This window comes from Ptychodera flava, unplaced genomic scaffold, assembly GCF_041260155.1.
Source record: "Ptychodera flava strain L36383 unplaced genomic scaffold, AS_Pfla_20210202 Scaffold_49__1_contigs__length_964681_pilon, whole genome shotgun sequence".
Classification (NCBI taxonomy): Eukaryota; Metazoa; Hemichordata; class Enteropneusta; family Ptychoderidae; genus Ptychodera; species Ptychodera flava.
In genome coordinates, this window is record NW_027248371.1 from 940,601 (window position 1) to 952,768 (window position 12,168).

General features: G+C 35.7%; 1 protein-coding gene across 1 annotated transcript in view; it reads left to right on the plus strand.

Moving 5' to 3' along the window:
• Nucleotides 1-10,869, plus strand: part of LOC139128322 (probable E3 ubiquitin-protein ligase HECTD2) — a 41,195-nt gene extending 30,326 nt beyond the window's left edge. Inside the window, 10 exon segments of the mRNA XM_070694117.1 lie at nt 1,375-1,482; nt 2,208-2,340; nt 2,838-2,926; nt 5,066-5,227; nt 7,400-7,474; nt 7,933-8,020; nt 9,395-9,617; nt 9,924-9,997; nt 10,000-10,066; nt 10,618-10,869. Of these exon segments, the coding sequence (XP_070550218.1) occupies nt 1,375-1,482; nt 2,208-2,340; nt 2,838-2,926; nt 5,066-5,227; nt 7,400-7,474; nt 7,933-8,020; nt 9,395-9,617; nt 9,924-9,997; nt 10,000-10,066; nt 10,618-10,738 (1,140 nt within the window). The 3' untranslated portion in view covers nt 10,739-10,869.
• Nucleotides 10,870-12,168: the final 1,299 nt, after the last annotated feature.

Genomic DNA, 12,168 nt, shown 5'->3' on the forward strand with positions numbered 1-12,168 from the left:
GACTCCTATTCTCCAGTCAAAACCATTGAAATTGTAGGGTCCTGTTTTGGGGACAATGTCGCAAGGAGACGTCCTGGCTGCAACACTGGTTTCTATTTGTCAACAATAACGTTACAGATGACGCACAAAGCACCGTCTTATAGCAAGGGTGATACTCTGTATTGAAAAAAAATTTGGAGACAAGTAAAAGAGTAAGCTTGTTTAATGGAACAAAAATGAAAATAGCATCTACCAGTATTCATCAAAATTGTCCCTTTATGTATGTCAACAGAGACTTCCTGGAAAAGCAACAACAAACTATGACAATCATAATTTGCGCAGGATACGACCTGTATGCAAATTTAGAATTCACGTACTTACTTTCTCAGCAGACTTTTGTCACAGTCAACGTGTCATTTCTAATGAGTGGAGCTATCGTCTCAGTGGTATCTTGTCTATATTGTAAAGACCAATCCTAGATTTTAATGATTAAATAGGCGTATTTCATCAATAAAATGATCTGGCCAAAACAAATAAAACGTATTTTACAAATTTAATTATTTCTTAAGTAGGCAATATCATTAACTATTGTTTGCTATTACTTGAAATAGCAATTTTGAATTTATTTGGGTGTTGTGCATTTGGAGAAGTGAGTTCCATATGATTGCCTTCTCCAGTGAAGCAGCAAAACTTCATCATTTTAATCAGATAATTGGTATTTTCACAACTTTCTAAATTCAGCTTCATTGCACGACACTGTGTTTAAAAATTAACAAACACTTCATGCAGTGCTAGTGTATACTTGTAAGGTCATTTTAGAAATACCTTTAATTTTCAATTTTTGGAACATTTCGATAATTATTGTAATGTGTCCAAGATACTGGTTGGAAACAATAGTTCAGTTCAGGTAGGATACTCCACGGGGACAGATACTCAGACTCAATGCTGGTCTACCACTTGTTGTAGCTCATTTAAAAGCTCTTGGACTAAGAGAAATTTTCATCATCTTAGTTTTTTTAAGTATCAAAAATTTTATTTATCCCATAGAATTAACATAGGGATGATAGCTATTTTGAATTTCAAATATTTGTAACGGTTTGGTACACTGTTTCTCTAGTTCCAAATTTGCAGGATGGCCCCAGATTTTTATTCCTTATTTGGTAAGAAAATGGTTGAAAGTTTCATAAAGGAAAGTTTGAGCGAAAGTTTAAATCTTTCCCCTTCAAGGCGCATACTACCTTTAAATTGTGATTAAACTTTTCAACCCCATGTCCCTGTGTGGAGGTCCAAAACTGCCATGCTACAATAGGGCTGTACCAAATTTTTGTGGCGAAAAGATGAAAGTACAGAAGTGAAATACTTGAGCCTTTCATGGTTGTTTTCAATTCCTTACAGCGGAGTCTGGTTGCCAAGGTGCAACAAAGGCAGGTACCAGATATGGGAATGCTGTTCTTAAATCTCAAAGTGCGACGGTCACATCTTGTCAGCGACTCACTCCATGAGGTAAGGAGATTATTACTACATTTTATACACAGAGACAAAAATATCACTGTACATGTTTCGCTTTTTTACAATTGAATATATTTTGAAGGTTATCTTGCTGACATTACTTTGACCATCATACATGTACCGCATGTTAGATGTGACAAAATAAGTACATCTTAAACCATTCAGAAGTGAGTAGATATTTAGCAAATGAGCAGAAATAAATCACTGCTTACAATTTTTAACAAGAAACACAAAACAATGAAATGACCATCTAAAGAGGATTTGCTCCTTTCAGTGTCAATTTTTGGATATGAAGCAAAACTGTCAAGTGTGTCAGAGCGAGAATGCACCTCTGGAACAGCTTTCTGACTTTCAAACTTTTACAAAACAAATGCAGTTTTCACCATCTTGTTTTTGTGAAAACAGATAGTTTCATTTTCCCCAAAGTGAACACAGGGTATAGCAGCCATTTTAAATTTCAAATATCAGTAAATTTTAGGTAATTTGTTTCTCCAGTACCAAAATTTTCAGATGACTCCAAAATTTTATTCTTGATTTTATGAAAGAGAATGGTTGAAAGTTCCCTTGAAAGTTTCAGCAAAAGGCTGTAACATTCAATTATTATGCTATTATAAGATTCCCATATCCACTCTGAATGATGGCTTTATAATTTATGTATTTCTATTTCTTGTCATCATGTGTTGAGAATATAAAGCAGCATTCTTTTGTCTCCTTCCAAGATTGCTCAAAAGAAACATGACCTGAAGAAAAAACTGCGAGTCACATTTGCCGGAGAGCCTGGTCTGGATATGGGCGGCTTGACCAAGGAATGGTTTCTGCTTTTGTTGCGCAAAATATTCAGAGAAGAATATGGTAGGTGATGCATTAAAAAAATAGTTCCCCTGTGGCAGTCAATGACTTTTTATGCCTTAATTGTAAATAATTGTAGTGGTGTGGTATCTAGTAGTTTCATTGAATACTATAAGGGTAACTTCATTAATTTTGTGAATGAACATTGAGAACGTGTCATTTTGTGATGTCAGATGTTTAGAAATTATGCACGAAATGTGAGTCATTCATGTATCTTGAACTCAAAAGACTTGAAAGTGCGGAATTAAAAATCTATATAAAAATGAAATTGATAGAAATTGTACCTGGTAATTTGCAGGTGTGTGCTGCATATTTTAGTTTTGACTCAATATTGCTATTGAACACAAATCATTTTCAGTGAAGTAAAGTTACATTGTTTCGGTGCGATTCTATTGCACTGCAACTTTTCAGAACTGTATCCCCAATATTCAAAGGATGATATGAAGTTTAGAGCAAGATTTCATTTTTCACTGACATTGTGTTGATGTCTGTCTTTGCAGGAATGTTTTCACATGATTCAAAGTCAAGATCATTTTGGTTTAACCACGCCTGTACTGACTGCAACCAGGAGTTCAACCTTGTAGGAGTTGTATCCTTTCACAGAAAGTTCTTCATCAAAAGTGAACTTTCATCTCTCTTATTTTGCAGTGCCAGAATAGGTTGTGTTAAAGTATTGAAACATGCTCCGTCCAAATCTTAGAACCCTCCAGGTCAATCTGACACTCTATGCTGCGTATTACATGTCAAAGAAATTTCAAGAATTCATAATTGACCGAATGGTTTGTGGAAAATTTAAAAGTTAGCTGCTGTAAATCTCCGGAAGCCATACCCATAAAGTGTACGTAAAGATGTTCCATTGGAAATTCATCATTTATGTTTTATTTAACAAGCTCAGCCAGGAAAATTCCATATTTATGTTGATATTTTACATTTCATACGGAAACAGTGTGCAGGGTGATGTATTCACAAGGAAGCATTTAACGGTAGTAATACTCCAAACGGGAAGGAAGGAAGGGGCCCAGGATGGTAAACTGTTTTCACTTCATGTTTCATTCTATATTCAGCTTGGAAAACAACCTTGAAAGAAGTGATTTCATAAATCTTTCAAGAGGTTTCCATATATCACCTGTGAAAGTGTTCTCTGACATGTGTTAAGGTGGTGCATGCCTCTAAAGTGAAAGATTTAAACTTTTGCTAAAAGTTTCCTCAATGAAACTTTCAACCATTCTCTTGCCAAGTCAAAGGTAAAAATCAGAGCTCAATATGCAAATAAGTTTGATACTACAGAAACAAATGACCTATTCTTTGCTGATATTCAGTAGAAATTCAAACTAGCTGCCATCCCCATCCCTGTGTTACCTCTATGGGGAAAATTAAATTTTTAATTTTCGAAAAACTAAGATGGTGAAAATTTTTCTATCTCCAAGGGCATTAACCCTATGCCCCTGAGCCCCTGGTGACCTATGACATCATGCGGACATTTTTGTCTGAGCCGGGTTCAAAGGGTTAAAATGAGCCCAAGTAAGTGGTAAATCAGAAAAAAATTGTACAAATTTCAGAGTCCAAATATCTATCCCTGAGGCACAGTCTAGTAAACACTCTACAGATCGATATTGACTAACTTATCATATGTCAGTGTGTATTGTCTGACCGTGAAACAGACCTAATATATCTCTCATCAACATTTGAGATTGTATGAAACACATTTCCAAATGAACAAAAAACAAGTTGTATACTAACAAATTTTGCAGGTTATACTTTGGTTTTTGATCAAACAAATGCCACAACCCATATCGACTCAGAGCAATTGGATAGTGCAAAGAAGGATATTGTACCGAATTCAACACACAATTTCATAATAATCTGACATTTTCAAAATCAATACATGATATTAATGTCATCCAACATATGCCGTAGCATTAGTCATTTTATTTGAAATTTAGGTTTTTTCCCCATATGCTGCATCAGACCTGTAAAAGAAAGATTAATAACAAATATAGCATAATCAAATATGTAGAAATACCCAAGTCTTCTAATAGCAGCCGTCAGTTCATGGCTTGCCTGGCATGTATTCCGGGCCTGTATTCCGGATCTGAAGGTTGTGAAAATAAAACCTAGATACTCCATCATAATTTATTAACATTAAACACAATCACTTTAATGAGACTTCACCCAAAGGTTCACAAGAAAGGCTAATTAATTTGAGCAAATCAAATATTTTTGTAACTCTTGTTGCCAGGGGGAACAGTACACTATACTGAAGTATTGCTGCGAGTTACTTTTCCGTCTCACCTCTGTTCCGTTCTAGTTCCTTAGAGTTTTATCATCCACATGCCAATTCCAGATGCTTCGTTGTAAATGTCCTAGGGTCACACGCATCAAACAAAAGTAGTTATTACACATAAAGGACTGTGTAGAAGTTATACATGACTAAGCTCACGTATCAGAAATACTATAATTAAGAGACGACGATATATAATAGGATCTTTTTATAGGCACATTTGTCTGCATCTGTCTGTCCACATTCCTGGTGATTTCATTAAGATGTTGAATTTTTAGACATCCCAAAAAATAATTTTGTTGCTTTAATTCAAAGACTGGGAAAAAATTGCAAGTTGAGAAACCTGACATTAAGTGTTGTCAAAGTAACTGAATGGTCACAAGTCAGAATACGTGTACCTCTGTCTTTAGAACTGGTTCTGTCCTCCCTTAACAAATCTCACAACAGCTTATGGGACTGGCTGTCTACAACAGCATCAATTTGGACATCAGATTCCCTCCTGTGACGTACAAGAAGTTGCTGAGTCCAGCAGTCGTGCCGTATAACAACCCCAGAGCACCCGTGGGAAGAGCTAACATGGTCATTGATGACTTAGCTGGTGTATCTCCAGTAAGTAGTCCATCAGTTTAGTGTACTTGTCAATGTAGAAAGAAAAAGAAAGAATTGTAGACAAAAAGAGATCGGCAATTCTTGTCTTTGAAAACATGTAATTTTACAAAGAATTGAAAACTCAGAAATTTAGAAAGACACCATAACAACAGATGTACCTAAATATGCTTTTAAAGAATGTTTTATTCATATAGCACTTTGTTCACTTTATGATATCAAGAAACTAGATGATAAGTCCAGAATATTTTCCCTTTAGAGAAAAAACGTCAGTTCAAATTTTGTTCAGTGTCTGCCTTGTTTCCATGTAGCACCAAGGTAAAATGAAATGTGGTTTACAAGTCATCAAAACATGGGATAGAGTTTCGTCCTGTTCTACCAGATTTTTACAAAAAAGCCATTACAACACAGAAAAGTATTTAAGTAAATATAAACACGAAACAGTAAAAAAAGTTTTGTTCAAAATCCAACCCAAAATAGAGCAGTTTGTGAGTTCAGGGTTGACTAGTTTTAATGACAATTAATTTTCTTGCCTGTTTCCGTACCATTTAATTCAGTCAATTCAAACTACAGCGATGGAAAAGGAAAACATGATTATCAGTCCCATGGGGTTGTATGACGTCAAGCTAGGCAAAAGAAAACATTTGTTGAACAATAAAGTTTCTCAAGCTGGTTACCCCAGTTTTGTCAAATATTAAAGAGATTTAATCATTGACGAGTGGTGTATGAGTAGGAGGCAATTTTTGGACCAATGTTTATTTTTATATATTAAAGAGGGCATTGTGATGTCATTGGGAGTGAGACCTATGAAGGTATTACGTTATATTGGCTTTTATATCATTAATGAGCCATTGTTGATTATATTGGCTTTCATATGACTAATGAACCATGATTGACGTACTTTGTAAAAACTTAGTGAAATTAACTGTAGGAGGTACAGGAGATGAAGACTGCCATTTTTAGCTCATATTTGGTTTTATATATAAATACCAAAAAGAGCTTATATGATGAGTCTGAGTGGCGTTTTATGTCTGTATATTTGTGGGTATGTGCGGATGTATGTCCGTCACACACAAAGGCTCCCATACCGCCAAAGCTACCATCTCAGTATTTGGTGTAAAGGTAGATGCAGGGGTTGAGATGTGAATTTGTTCAAATGAACTTGTCAGTGTCAAAAATGTGCATATGAGGTAAGAAAAAGCGAAATCCTGCAAATGTGCAGGAGTGATGGCCAGTGTCTGAAACAGGCTTGAGTCATTTCCTGTCATTGTTTATGAACTGTTACATATTAACAGACCAGATCAAACCATTGACAGTAGAGGGGGGAAGACTGTCTATGGTCCAACTAAGAGGGACTAATTGTTTCTGCTGTGCATGTTGCTAAAGTTGAACTCCAGTACCAAAAGTTTCAGACCTTATTTACTTTTGCCATTCTTTTTTTGCTGGTTTAAATATTTCTTGTTTTTCTGGTTGTACTGTGCAGAAATCATTGTCATAACATCAGCGTAGAATTTTCCTGCACTGAACAGATAGAAACAATATGTATTGTTGATCTTTGGTACCCATACTGGTATATACCAATTCTGATCGAATTTGAGCGACACCGAATAATTGCGGTATTTTTACATCTAAGGATAGTATGATCAAGCCTGTACACATATCTTTGTTTTCTGTCTTTGATGAAAGTCACCCAGGCTTTTTATTTAAAGCTCTATAAGCTGTATCTTTCGGCTATGTTTTCAGAACTGTTGTTGTGTGGTTTCCCTACACTTTCTGCATTGAATCCCTAAATTGCAATTTAATGCCAAGTATTTAGCATATCAACACAACCTATTTGAGTATAATTTCCATTGTTATTGTTGAAAATTGTATTCAAGTCCGGACTAGAATTCATTTGTAAACAATAAACAATGATCACCACACACATACAAGCTGTGTTGACAAAAATAATACTCGAAATTTCAGCATGACAAATTGATTAGGGTCAGACACAGTAGTTGATATACAGAAGCAGAATACTGAAAAACTTGCCACAAGTTACAGCTTATGTCCCTTTAATGAAGGAACGTATGAGTGAGAATGATGATTCTTAAAAAGAGACTTATCTGACCCTTGTTTTATGATTTAAAATATGAGAGAAGAGATGTAAATGCTGAATCTGTCATTTGTCTTCAGGACTTAGCTCACGGTTTGAGAGAACTACTGGAGTATGAAGGAGATGTTGAAGATGACCTTTGCATGACATTCCAGGTACACAAACAATGCCATGTATTTTATCCCATTCATTATATTTCCATACAGTTTCTCACCTGTCATCGAAAGAAATGGGTTTGGGCAAACTGTAATGGTCAGTTATAATTGGTTACTTTCTTCTGTTATTCCGGCACAAAAATCTGATGGAAAATGACTCCTTCTAAAGTTTGTGCTTAGTTTGTTTAAATGAAGATGTAACAAATGAAAATTGAAAATAATGATTAAATGTAATGTATCAAATATGTCACATTGTATCAACTTTAGAATATATGCCATAGGAGGTCATAATTATATTGGTCATAAGCATATTGTTGTGATCATCATTTTAATGTCACAGAGTGTGATTTCTTTCAGTTTTAGACCATGACTTTTAAGTATTTTAATCGCAGAACACTTCTGTTGGCCAGCCATCAATGCCTAATGTAATGTTTGATGAAATGTTTTTTGTTCACCAGGTAAATTTACAAGAGTACGGATCAATAAGAGCACATTCCTTGAAACCCAATGGAGATCAGATTCCAGTCACAAATAGCAATAGAAAAGGTAAGTAAGAGATTTTCATATAAATAGTGATGTAGGAAAGCTAAACAAATTGTATTATAACACACCTCATCCGCAGTCTGTTCTAATTCGCCAATTGGTAGTCACATTGGATGCTTTCTTTTTGTGCTGATCCACGTAAACGACGTCATCAGGCATCATTTGTCCGAACTGTTGCCTGCCAGGCGTCAGTTCTGAAAAATGATGCCCGCTGACGTCAAAAAAACATTGGCGCATGTGCGAACTGGAATTTAAACAAATATGTCGTCTGCGGCCGAGCGAAACGATAGTCGAGAAATTTCTCGGTTTATCCTACTTTCTGAAGAAGAACCGAATGCTCTGGTTTCAAACAAGGACTCGGAACGAACGAAAACGATAATCAAAAGTGCATTGAACGTTTTTCCAGAAGATTTGCGGCCCTGTCGGGAAAAACTTTTTTGCCGAACCACTTCAACATATTACATCATTCATGCGACAAGTTTTTTGTATAGTACGTTCTTATGCATGGCTACGGATGAGGTGTGTTATAAAACACATATTGACTGGCCATGCGGGCGACAGCATACGTCTTTAACCCCTCAGGCCTGTGAGTCACCCCCAAAAACAGACTGTTTTGGGGGGTGACTCACAGTCCCTCGGGGTACAGACGTATGCTGTTGCCCTCATGGCCAGTCAATATGTGTATACTGTGTACTGCCAGTGGTATATAAGTTAGACAAAAATATTTGATAGAGGAACTTTCTAGAGCGCAGAGCAACAGAAACTATTGCTATGCCTGAGAGACCCCCAGACCATGAATTTGCTAAAAGTTAGTTTTAACTGTACATACTTAATGAGAGATGCACATGTGATGGTGTTGTACCGTAGTAATTAAGTTACTTTTGAAATGAAACAGTTTCAGTCAGTGAAAGCCATTGTTGAAGGCAATAATTATGACAATTCATCATTATGATTAAAGAAAGCATGTAAGAATATTTTATACAATAGTATGCACCTCTTACTTAAACTTTTGCTCAAATTTTCTTAATGAAACTTTCAGCCAGTCTCTTACTAAGTTAAGAATGAAAATCGGGGGTCACCGTGCCAATTTGGTACTAGAGCAACAAGTAACCCAAGATTTACCAATATTTGAAATTCAAAATGGCCGCCATCCCTGTGTTAACTCTATGGAGATAAAATAAAATGTTCGATTTTTGAAAAACTAAGCCGTTGAAAAGTTTTCTTACACCAAGAGCTTTAAAATGAACCCCCACAAGTGGTAGATCAGAAAAGAGTTGCAAAAGTTTGAGAGTCTGAATATCTGTCCCCGAGGTGCGTTCTACCTTAAAAGTATCAGTAGTTTCATAACCAACTGATTTAAACTATTATTTCTTGCAGAGTACGTTGACCTGTACATAAATTATCTCCTGAATGACTCCATATACCATCAGTTTGCTGCATTTTATCACGGTTTCCATAGCGTCTGTGCGTCCAATGCACTGATCATGCTCCGACCGGAGGAAGTGGAGATCCTGGTCTGTGGAAATCCAAACCTCAATTTGGAAGAACTTGAAAAAGTGACATCGTATGAAGGTTACGCTAAAACAGATCCACCGGTCAGGTTAGTTGATACAGATAATTCCACTGGATCACAAATTCTTGAAAATTGATTTGCAGGCATATTTGCTAATAATTAAATGGTTTTTACTAGACAAGATAAACAAAAACAGGACATTTACAAAATTTTTCAAACCCTGGTGTGATTGATTAATAATATTTCATCATCCAATCAGGTAGCATTATCAAGTCAAGCAATAAGACTTATTAGTTTTGTACAAATTGCTGCTGATTTTAGAAACATTGACAAAAGTATACGATGTCCACTGTTTTCATAGTGATATTCACCTGCAGCATCTGTTTGATTCAGGTACTTTTGGGAGATAGCCAAGGCCTTTCCCCTTCACATGCAGAAGAAGCTGTTACTGTTCACTACAGGCAGTGACGGATTCCAATCGGTGGAATGTCAGAGATGACTTTCAAGATAATGAGAGTCGATACTTCAACTAGCATGTAAGTTTTACAATGCAAGACGTTTTGAGACATGTTGTCTTTACTGATAATTGAACCTGTTCACCCCCAAATCTCTGTAAATAGCTCCATATTCACCATTTGTAACTATTGGTTTAGGTGAAACCATGGTGGTGAAAGGGTTATTAAACCACAATTTGCATTTTTTCAAATCAATTTGACAAATACATGTTACTTACAGACACCCATCAGTAGAATGACTTTGAAAAATGAATAATGTTTCAATTTTTGATGGATTTACTAATGTGTTTGTCACAGATGGAGACATGAAGTTTGGCTTCAGACACTTGAAAAACGTTGCCAAATTAATCTTTAGATTTTGATCACTAAGTTTCAGTCATCTTTCAATGAGTTTTACGTCCAAATATCCTGGTTTATTAGAGTTAAAATGAGAGAGATTTTATTTTGTTGTTGTCTTGCTGGACAACGTCAACATCAGCAATTTGGTGGCGACTGTTTTCACGACGTGATGACATATGTACTTTTCCACAATGTTTTAAATCTAATATCATGGTTGTTGTTTATATTCCCAGGTTACCGATGGCTCATACTTGCTTCAATCAATTGTGTCTACCGCCGTACAAGAACAGAAAACAGATGAAACAGAAACTGACCATTGCCATTTCCAATGCAGAAGGCTTTGGACTTGAATAAAACTGCCTATCAAAATACTCACATCTGAGTAATTACATCCCAAACAATCATTTCACATTCAGAGTGAATTAGCATTCAGTGATAAGGATTTTGATTGGGGTTATTATTTGCAAACACTCACATCAAATTTGGAGTGAATCAGACTTGAAACTGCCCCGTAAATGCAGCCATTTCTAAATATTTGAAACAAGTTCATCATGTTGTGTGTCCTTCATCCAGTTTTTTCTTCTGATGACATTACAATTCAAGCAAGTATTAGAGTAATGGCAGGCGCTGTCAGCTTTGCAAAACTTTAAGAAATGTCAGTCAAATGTTTTGGTGTGCCAGCTTCTCCGTTTCAGTTTGTTTCTCTCTGTAATCTCAGTCATCAGGAAATAGAATCATGCAGTCCTTACCTATGATGCTAAACTTCTGATCATCTAGTTTGTAAAAATTTACAAAACACAGATTATCATTTTGATGACAAAATGAGATGATGTTCAGTGACATATCTAGTGGAAAATTTACTGTTGATGTGGCTTTTTACACAGGCTGACAACCAGACAAGAATTGCATACTACTGAAATTATACTGAAATACAGATAGTGAAAGTAGAAAGAATACTAACCTGAAATCAATATTGACTTGTCATTTTTTCAACAAACTGGTTGAACCATTTTTTCCTCAGTACACAAAGCACCATTGTACATCGTATGGATTGGGTTTGCTGCTTCTATCAGTGCATATCTGATTATAACCTGTGGCAATTGGTACTTACCTTTCACCTTTGACATTTGACCTCCTGGATAGGAAGAGATAGGTTAGGTTGTGCTGGAACTGTGAGATGGACAAAGCATACCATTAAATGTAATCTTCAGGAGGACAAAAATACTGATAATTGAGAAGCATGACAATGTTAATCAGAAAAGGGAGAACTTCAGTTGTTTACGTCAAAATGAGAAATTTTAAGACTTTGATAGTTCTGAAACAACAAGTCATAGTGGAAAAATATCAGGCCAGCGAATGATTTAGTTTATAGAGATATGGTTACTGGACAGAAAGAGAAACTTAGTTGGTCAAATTTATTTTGCAGTAATATTGAAGTTTTCATCAGTAATTTACGGGAACAAAAAAATGATACGATATGATAGGAGAGGCAGACAGTCAAGGGAGGGCCAAGCTTGCTGGCTACTAAAGGTGTAAGATCCTTTGTTTTATAAAAAAAACTATTGCATTGAAATGACTTAGAACCTTTACTGAAGTACACATTTAACATTAGGATATCATTTACATATTCCATTGAAGACTAATGTATTCAATGGATAATTGAAAAACCATAGCACTAGTACTATAGCAACAAGAAATTTTAATACATGTATATGCTCTTCCGTCCTGCTCTAATAGACTATCCGTCCTTTATTTTAGACAATATTCATCTGTGGTTTGAAATT